Here is a 10029-nt window from a genome sequence, read left to right as displayed (position 1 = left end):
TCTATCTATCTATCTATCTATCTATCTATCTATCTATCTATCTATCTATCTATCTATCTATCTATCTATCTATCTCCCAACAATAGGATGCTTTACAATGACAATAATTAATAAAGTTGTCTAACTTTGTGTTCTTTAACAGCAAATAAGGAAATGACTGATTATAAAAACTATGAATGAACAGTGTCTGGTGGCTTAAAATTGCAACATATTTTCATAAAGTGTTGCAGATGATTAATAAAAAGGTTAATGGTGTAAACATCGTTTCGAAGGCTATTATAGAGCTGAAATGAATGTTTATTTAAGAGAAGTTGTGTGAGTGAGTATCAGCCAGGTGGGGTGTCCTGGTTCATTGTTGTCACTTTTATTAGCTGAATAACATTACGACCACTGACGGGTGAAGTGGATAACGTGGATTATCTCTTCATCTGTGAGTGGGCGGGGCACATCAGGGAGCAAGTGAACATTTTGTCTTCAGAGCTGATGTTCGAAGCAGGGAAAATAGGCGAGTGTGAGGATTTGAGTGAGTTTGACAGTATGGTGTCTTGTGGGGTGTTCTCGGTCTGCAGCGGTCAGTGTCTATTAAAAGGTCCAAGGAAAGAACAGCGGCGACCCAGAGACAGGGTCATGGGCGGCCAAGGCTCACTGGAGCGAAGGACGGCCCGGGTGGTCCTACCTGGTAGATGGGCTGCTATCGCTCAAACTTTCATGGAAACGGTGCTCCCCGATGGCTGTGGTCTCTTTTGGCAGGATAATACACTGAAAGCAAAAATGGTTCCGGATTGATTGAGGAGCACAACATCGACTTTGAGGTGTTGACATCCTTCACATTCAGTCCAGTCGAGCATCTGTGGGATGTGCTGGACAAACAAGTTGGATCCACGGAGGCTTCACCTCACAGCTGACACCACAGCACCACAGCTGGAGACTAGTGGAGGCAGCAATATTAGGCAGGTGGAAATAATGACTGCTGTATGGTGAGTGTGGTTTTTACACACTGTGGCTGAGAATGGGCTCACAGTAAAAAACAAAACAAACTAACATTTTTAAATAATACAAGAAAAATTTAAAAGTCATAATTTAACATAGTTGTTATCGCCTCTTATGATATTATACACTATTAAAAATATATACATTTCAAAAATAATTATTTGATATTAAACAAACTAATGACAAAATAGCAAAATGATTAGTCAATTAATTTTCCTGTTTGTTGGAAACTGAAAACAAATTATTTACTAGATTAATTTAGCTTATAAGCTAAATAAGCTTTAAGCATTTTAAAGCTTATTTAAAAATGTTATTAGTGTGACTGAATAATGAATTCAGATGGGCTGCCTGTCTTGGCCGTATAAAAGTGAATAACAACATTTCAGCCTGATGACCTTTTCGCCCGCACCATGGGACCCGCTCTGTTCAGGCTGGGGGACATGTTCAGCAGCGACACATGTGAGTGACGTTCATGTGCTCATTTACTGTGTTTGGGTGCTTCTGAAATAATCTGTGTAGTGTGTCCGGCTGTGGCTCGGAAGTTAGAGGAGGTTGGACAGTTGGTGGTTCGATCCCCGGCTCCTCCAGTCTGCACGTTGAAGCCCTAATGGTCCCCAGAGCACCCACTGGACTGCGTGTGCGGCGTCACGGTTAGAAAGTGCTTAAAGGCTTAGAATAAAGCACTGTATGAATGTGATTTCAGTGTAGCGTTATATAAGTACCGGACCATTTGCCATTAATCTTCTGCTCTCCATGCTACCGTTAAGCCTGATATTATTTCTGTCTTTACGAGCTTCACACACACGCTGACACAAGCACGCACGAGTGCGCGCTTTGTCTGAGGTTTTCTATAGGAATGAAAAAAATCACGCTTACCATGAAAACACTTTATTTTATCATGTTGTATCGTTTCATTGAAAATTAACAGACCAGTAAAAAGGAAACAATACAGTTTGAAATCCATCTTCACGTTCCTTGCGGCATACCTCCGGCACAGATATCGATCGGATGGCTTTTTAAAAAATTATTATTAAGAGTCCTTCCTGTATATCATGAGGATATTGTCATTCGTTATTACGCATTCTATTCAAGGTTTACAGTAATATGAACACAAAAAATCACAAGTCTACAGTAGAGTTGTGCCGTAGTGGCGAGCGGTTAAGATAAACTATCAAAGAATCACTTGCATGCACGCTTTTTTGTCTACATAGCCTGGATTAAAAGAGAGCGCTACAGGACATCTAAAGCACTGAGAGGAAAACAGAAAATCTTTTCTAAGACTGCGACTGTGCTCAATAACAAAGGTCTGTGTTAAAAGCTTTGCATTACACACTGTTACAGAGGGAATCCATCAGTATGTGCTCCTAGGACATACAAAATAGTCAGCTATTAGAAAGCACATATAACAGCTATGAAGTCTTGAAGTGATAGAAGAGCATTAACAGAATAATTATCATCATAATAATAACAATAGCATTATTAATAATATAGCAACAGGTGTGATCTGTCTTTGTGTGTGTCTCTCTCTAGCTGATGTTACAGTATTTTACATACAGACTAATTACATTTGCATGATGACTGAACTGTACATGGTACTGCAAAAACACTAACGGGTAACTCACTTTGATGACTCGGAATATAACGAGGAGAAAATAAATTAAGGTCGATTTTTGCTCATTTTTAAAGACGGCGTCCGGTTTAAGATTTAATTCGAGCTGTGTGAAAAGACAAAGATCCAGAAAACACACGGGACTGAGGCCGACGTGCTGTTTTTCTACCTCTGAGGGTCACTCACCTGAGAACCGTTTCACGCTGTCGAGACGCGAATCTCAATTTCGAGGCTATTTCTGCACAGATCACGGTGCTGACTGAGTAAACGGATCATAAACTGCGAGGGATTACTCTCAGAGTGTTTCGCTCACCTTTCATTCATCTTCCTTTCCTCTCAGAGCTGTTTCTCCCTCTTTGCTGTGAGCAAGCCACTAATTAATCCAAACTCTCTGAGAACGAGGGAAATTGAATCTAAGATGAAGCTCCGCGCTTGTCTTCTTGTCCACACTTGACGAATGACACGAGCGCTCTCGGCTGCGGTCTGTCCTCTCTGCTTGTCTCGCGCGTGGCTCGGAGACGAGACTCATCAATAAGCAATGAGCGGTCTAACCATTAGGGAACGACCTCGCTTGACGAAACCTGGATTGTACAAAGTATTGAAATGCATGACAGGTGGAGCTGACACAGAAAAAAACCCAACTGACTGACACGAGCTAGATGTTTGTGTGAGATCACTTTAAAAGATGGAGGGTGCCATGCTCTTAAGAATATGTTTCTTTAAAATTCTGCTGATGGAGTAAGCATCGTAATGTGTTTCTTTCACCCCACCCCTCTTCTCTGACGAGCCTCAGAGTTTAGTCACCCGCTGAAGCGAGACAGCCGCTCTCCATCCTAAACGCACGTTTTGTTCAAGTCGACCTTCACCGGCAGCGGCCCGGCTTCCTGGCTCTCCTCCGATTGCTTTACGGTGACGGCGATGACGGGACTCAGGTGGTACGGGTTGACCTTGTGGGCGTTTTCCAGAAACTCTTTATCTCCGTTGATACTCAGCTAAAAAGATACAAAGAATTTTTTTATTTTTTTTTTAAAGGCACATAATACCATATGGCGTGGATAAACTGACAGTTCTAGGAAAGCGTTTGTGTACTGCTGTGATTTAAAAGCTCCTTTTTCTAAAGGGAAGAGAAGGCACACGTCTGAGGTTTGACAGTAGCCGACAGCTTCAGCGATGGAAAGAGGAGATTTCTACCTGTATCCTGTTTTGCTTTGTTTTTCATGGATTTTTACCGCAGGCGTTTTGAGGATCCAGGACAAAAATGTGAGACCTGACAAACACACATCTGTGTATTCCCAGTTTATCACAGTCAAATATATAAAAATTCTTCAAAGTCTAAGTTGGTAATGCTGCGATTATCTAATGTTTGAAACATTCCCTTTTCTTTAAAGCTTTCTGAGAAGACTGAAGAACTCCTCACGATGTACGTCCTCCAGTGCATTCACAGCATGTTTGCATACACAGCAGCTTTTATTTACTCATAATTACAACTTGTGTAAACTATCAACAGATAAATAAATCAAATAAAACTTGTATGTGTGGCTGAGATATGTTCAGTAACAAAGCAAAGTGAGACACCGGAGTGCACAAAGCATGCGTGTGATGATCCAGCTGCAGCCTGGTAGCATGTTTTAAGGCTGTGACAGGCTGCAGATGAAGTGCGCCTCACTAACGACTAACGGATTGGATGAGCAGAAAGGGAAGACCGGGAGAAGACATGCTAGCTGCTGTGGATGGGAAATGCTGATAAGAATCAGATATCAAAGCAATGTTTATGCCGCCTTCCTGGAATGAAATCCAGACTCAGACAGAAGTGGGCTGTTGTTTGGTTTGTGTTACTTTAAAGGTGTCCTTAAGGAGCTCCGAGATTAGAAAACACAGGTGCACTGCCCACCCAGGCAGAGCAGGTGAATTCATGATTTAATGTTGAGTCATTTCTTTTCCAAATGGTTACCTGTGTCTTGATGTGCTGCTCCGGTGCGGTAACGAGGCTGGCACAGCTGAGCCACAGCATGACCATGATAGACAGGAAGAGACAAGCGGCTAAAATCCACCGTGGAAGGCCTGAACGTCTGCAGAAGGAAGCGGGGGAGCAGGGGAGGGCGTGAGAATGAGGTGGGCCAGAAAGACCGAGAAGATCGCCAAATTATACATAAATGCGCTGCAGATGTTGCATAGACTTAAATAGCATCTCGTTAATGCAATTAAAGTTCAAAGTCAAAGAATCAGAGAGGTATTTTTCTGTATGTTGTAACTCGTTTAGTGAAAGAATCACTTTATTTGATTCTCTGTGGTTCTAAATGGCGTTTTATGAGTTTTGCAAACAGGATGAACTTCATCTGTTCAGCTGTCTTTGTCAGTTAGGACGTCAGTGTAAGGTCAGGGAGTTAAATGTGTCCACTGCCAAAGGTTTCAAGTGTCTTTAGGTTCATTTTCATGCAGGCTCCAAGGAGCGCTTGTGTGAAGGCAATTTAAATTTATGATAAACGCCCTGCTTAAATCATTTAATTGGTGATTTTCCACAGTGTCACCTGGACATGCAGCCGAGGAAGTCGTGCTCAGATGCGAGGTCCTCCGGGTGCTGGACGGCGTGTTTCCCTTTCGCTGGAGCTTTGGGAGTTCCCTTCTCCCCGTGTCCCCTCGTACCTGACACACAGTTAAAAAAGTGGACATCAGTTCTAGCTGAAACAACAAATGGTGGGATATTGCAGAAGCATGGATGTGCGGAGCATTTTGGTCTAACCGTGGGGCCTCTGGGTGTGAGAGTGGACCTGAGGCCAGGGTTTGTCTGCCACGCTGGATCGAGGAGCCTGCAGCTCGGGCAGAGAGTACTCCATCTCTGGCTGGCTCTGAGGAGAGGAAAACAGCATCAGAGGAGCTCCTAAGCGATGAGAAAAGTCAGAGCAAACACATAGAAACCCCACAGAAGGCATCCAGGTGATCCTACGTCACCTTAAGGTCACGATTATAGTGAAAACCTTTAACATTCAGTTAATCTTTGCGGAAATTCTGACTTTGGACACAAAACACCTGCTTCTCTTTTCTCTCCTTCATACAAAGATTTGAGATTCTTACCCACAGACAGCCCTGGAGCTGGAAGGATGATTCAAACTTGTATTCAAGGACATTTTAGCCCTTTAAGAGCCGTCTGTGAGGGTACGGTCTACAAACGCTCCCCGTGAGTTTCTCAGTATAACGACAGAGTCTTTCCGGACTCTGAATCTTTCTCCTCTGTTCAGTAAAAGTTCATTTGTTCGTACTTCAGCATTTAACGTCATGTGAAACCAACGCCGTCATTAGAATTCGTTTTTTCAAGCATGCTCAGTTTCCTTTTCTCGCAGACACTAAAATAAGTTCACTAAAGCTCCTTTTAGTGGGACACCATCTCTGAAAAACATCTTTTTAAACCCAGCCTGTTGTTGCCATTTGCACTGTTGTGTGTTTCATTACGTGCGCGATGTTTTCGGTTCCCCTGGAGAACTCATTAAAAGAGGATTTTGCCTCCCTACTGCTGACCCTCCCTCCACTCTAACAGCAGCTGTAGTCTGTTGTAACGATACTATTGCTGGCCTCAGCAACAGCACACTCTCACAGGCCTACTAACAGCACAACACATCCCCGTGGAGTGTCTTCTTCCCCATTATTCATCCATTCGGACACTCGACGGGATCTGAAACTTCTTGCTGTGTCGGACACTAATCGAGGATCATTTTCACTTTATTCTTTACTTTGTTTTGGAAATGAGTGATCTGCTAACTTAGTGAGTGATTTCAGTCACATGACCAGAGCAGCAAAGGACTGCTGACGCGCTGCAAGTCACTCTGGAAACTGAGTTTATTCTCATTCATTTTCAGTGGCGGTCCTAGCCTGTTTGGTGCCCGGGGCGAACACTCCCTCTTCCACGCATGTTCTCGTTTCGCTTGTGGGGGTGTCCTCCACGACGTGTTTGTCAGATAAACTGGTCGTAGCTGTGGATCTGAGAGCGTGTGTGGCTGTTTATCGTCCCCTGTCCAGGGTGTACCTCAGATTTCGAGCCTTCCTGTTCTGTGGCCAAGAGCATTTCACCGTGCCTATGCAGGAAACATGCACTAACATATGCATACGGGGGGGACTATCGTGCTACCCTTTCGAAGGAAAAAAATGTGTACACCCCCCCCCATTCCATCTCACAGTCCTGATCAATCAACATCAAGAAGGGATCCAAGTTAAACTGTGATTGTCATCCACACCCTCGCTCCCTGCAGCAGCTCTGCATCCAGCACACGTGTCGCTTGTGTCCGTGTTTATGTCAGTATTTATTCACCGCACACAGAGTTCAATTTGTTTGTTAATAAAAACCACGGCTCAGCTGGAAGAGGCGCTTAATCGATCCACTTTGTTTCAAACGCTCTTCTCCCGCCACCTCATCGAGGGCTGAACTGTCAAAACAACAAGGTGGTGTTGAGAAGGGATAAAGAAGTCTGCTTTGCAAGTCTTTCTTTAAAATTACAAGTTTGTTTTTCCTTTCAGTAGGAATAACTGAGAATCGTATACTGTCTGGTTCCTGTGAGCCGCCTGCTTGTTTTTATGATGCTTGCTCATATTATTATCCTCGCAGCATGGTGTCAGGCAAAGCTCTCTGTATACAGTCAGCCTGTAATGGACAGCCATGCCATTTTTATTTCAGGCAACAGCGGTTTATTCCCCCCTCCTCTCTGCTGTCCCGATCCTTAGCCCGACTTTTTCTGTTGTTTCAACACTCGGGGAGTCAATCTGTCGAGTTGGTGGCGGTTCGCCAGCTGCCCACTAAACACAGGCCTGATAGTTTTCTCACTGCCTCTCGGAGCCTGCTGGTTTCCCCCTGCTGCTCCAGTCTGCGTGTCGCTGCCATAAAGAGCAAACATCCATCACCGAGTCCAAAAGAAATGTCGGTAATTTCATATTCTGCGCTTGCTCCATCGCCATATATGAGGTTGAGAATTACAGCCCAGCGTGCACACACATTTTTATACCTAATAACGAATTTCAGCATAACAGACAGCTCTGTGTTACACAGAAGCCTTTGTGTGTATGCGTTAGAGTGCATAAATACTATCATTTCCCACAGAAGCCTTTAATTATGTAGCTTTAACTGCCATTGAAGTCACTTATACAAACGGGAAAACACTTGGGAGAGATGGTTTTTGATTATGGAGGATCTGTCTGGGCAGTCGGTGGTTAAACAGATCCAATCTTATTTTAGCTTTAATGTAGAGGTGGTTTACTGTGTTGGCTTTAACAAAAAAAGATACACTAACATCTGAATTTACTCTTTTCAAAAACAGAAAACGCGACAAATGCTGAATCTTTTTTCCACTCTGCATCTAAAGACGCACGGCGATGGATAATAGAGAGGTTTTTTCCAAGTCAGCCAAGGTCACCAGACACACATGACCTCAGCTGTCAATGCAGAAAAGTCTGCATCAGCACCACAGCGGAAGCAGCACTTTCACTTTTTCACTGTTCTTCGGCGTAGTCTGTTCTGTTTAATCTTGCAGTGAGTTTCCATCGTGAGGTGAGCTCAACAGCTGGTCATCAAATATGCATGGCAGCGAGGGGAAGTGACATCATTTAAAAGGAAATTTATAAACAATTAAAGTGCAGTGAGGGGGAAAAAAAACCCACCCAGCTCTCTGAATTCAGCCACCTTTCCTCCACCCCGCTGTGTGCCCTTGTTCACTCAACCTTCACAGATGCACTGACTCTAAAATGAGCTGTGGCCCAGGCTGTACACAGTGTATACCAGAGGATACATTTCACAGTTCTAACGGGAAGGAAGCAGAGATGAGCTCATCCAGTAATCTATAAGGGCTCGCTGGCTTGCCTTAACCTCCAATTAAAAACATATGAGGCGTAAAATCGCAGTAAGTAGTCATTTTATATTTTTCCAACACCGGTAGGCAACAGACCCTGCATGAACGAATATATCCTGAATATACTGTGCAGATACTGTGTACATGCAAATTAAAATATTCTGTCTTTCCAGTCACGTGGTGTGAAATTTGTAGAACAGACTGAAGATCTGACCGAAGCAAAAAACAGGATTCCATCTTTTTGGTGGTTTGTCTTCATTTTGAATGCGGGGTAAGAAAAGCGGCGTGAATGCTCACACTGCTGTTTTTATTTACAGGTGACACATTCAGGGCATAACTGAAAAGTAAAACAAACGTTCCTAACAGCCAGCCAGTGATGACGCGTGTGGCTGCCGTGGGATCAATGACCTCAGTGAACATTTTCCTGCATTGCTACTGCAGTCAGATCCAACCTGCAGTTATCTCCTTACATCATTCTTTTATATACAGCTTATGGAAGGGGTGTCCAACATCAGGTCCGGGGGCCTGAATCGACCCAGCGAAGACATCAATCTGGCCTAATTGGTTGGCTTTGTGAATTTATGTGAAAAGACATAAATTTTGGTGTTTTCACAAGTTTACAGCTTCTCCTGCTGATGAAGAGCTCCCCCTGTGGCCACTCACAATGCACCGAGGTAATTAAATTACATATTAAACACATTTACGTCTTTACAGTTTAAGCCTTGAGAGTCGTCAGCATTTCTGATGAAATTGCTTCTCTGTCTTACATTAAGGTATCTCACTGTGGAGTTAAACTTGTTTACACTGACAGAAATTGGAGTTTCACTGGTTCGGCTAACATATCAAAGCTGTATGTGGCCCGCAGTGTAAAATGAGTTTGACATCCCTGCTCTATGGTGTTCCCCGTCTCCCAGTGCCAGCTGGTCCTACCTGGAAAACCACAACCTTGCCGTCGTCAGCCTGCAGGTAGAAGGTCCAGGTGGAGGAAATGAAACTCTGGGCGGAGCTGACAATGTCATTGCACCAGCTGGACACGGCCTCCATCACAGAGGGCGGCTTTGGGCGGAGAGTCATGGCCTTCAGCTGCAGGAGAAAGAGCAGGACGGCAGTGAGGGTGGTCTCCTGTGTACACACTTGTGCCAAGTTTAAACCGACACCTATAAGTTGTGTGTGTCTGGGTGCACCTATTGAGCGCAAAGTGCTCTTTCTCACCTTCCTTCTCTTGATCTCGGGTTCGGAAGGCTGGCTGGCACAGCCGGTGCTGCAGGCCTCCTGCTCCAGCAGCTTAATGTATGCCTCCTGGCATGCTGTAGAGAGAGAGAGAGGGCGCAGTAGTGAAGTATGACAGAATATATAAAAAAGGAAAAGAGCAAAAGCAGGTTGACAGCGCAGATGAAGGAGCGAGAAAAGAAAGAATGAGCACAAAAGGGAAGTCAGCAGAGAAGAAATAAAACAGGTGAGGGCAGAAAGAACGGACACAATGCTGTTACTGAAGCAGGAGGAACCGGGGTATCTGCTGTCTGGACAGCAAATCACATCATTGATTTTCAATACCGCAGTTCAAACAGGGAGAACAGCCTGAAACCCCCCACCCTGACAAAA

At 44.1% G+C, this 10029-nt stretch overlaps 1 protein-coding gene across 1 annotated transcript in view; it reads right to left on the bottom strand.

The window, feature by feature from the left end:
• Positions 1-1862: 1862 nt before the first annotated feature.
• tmem59l (transmembrane protein 59-like) overlaps positions 1863-10029 on the bottom strand; it is a 9909-nt gene continuing 1742 nt past the window's right edge. Inside the window, exons 3-8 of the mRNA XM_005727078.2 lie at positions 9640-9734; positions 9358-9510; positions 5340-5445; positions 5128-5242; positions 4551-4668; positions 1863-3591 (exon numbers count right to left, since the gene is read on the bottom strand). Of these exons, the coding sequence (XP_005727135.1) occupies positions 3433-3591; positions 4551-4668; positions 5128-5242; positions 5340-5445; positions 9358-9510; positions 9640-9734 (746 nt within the window). The 3' untranslated portion in view covers positions 1863-3432. The remainder of the gene's footprint in view (positions 3592-4550; positions 4669-5127; positions 5243-5339; positions 5446-9357; positions 9511-9639; positions 9735-10029) is intronic.

Source organism: Pundamilia nyererei, unplaced genomic scaffold (genome assembly GCF_000239375.1).
Source record: "Pundamilia nyererei isolate P.nyererei 1_Seehausen unplaced genomic scaffold, PunNye1.0 scaffold00023, whole genome shotgun sequence".
Classification (NCBI taxonomy): Eukaryota; Metazoa; Chordata; class Actinopteri; order Cichliformes; family Cichlidae; genus Pundamilia; species Pundamilia nyererei.
The sequence above is the reverse complement of the archived record's forward strand: the minus strand, read 5'-3'. Positions and strand labels throughout refer to the sequence as shown.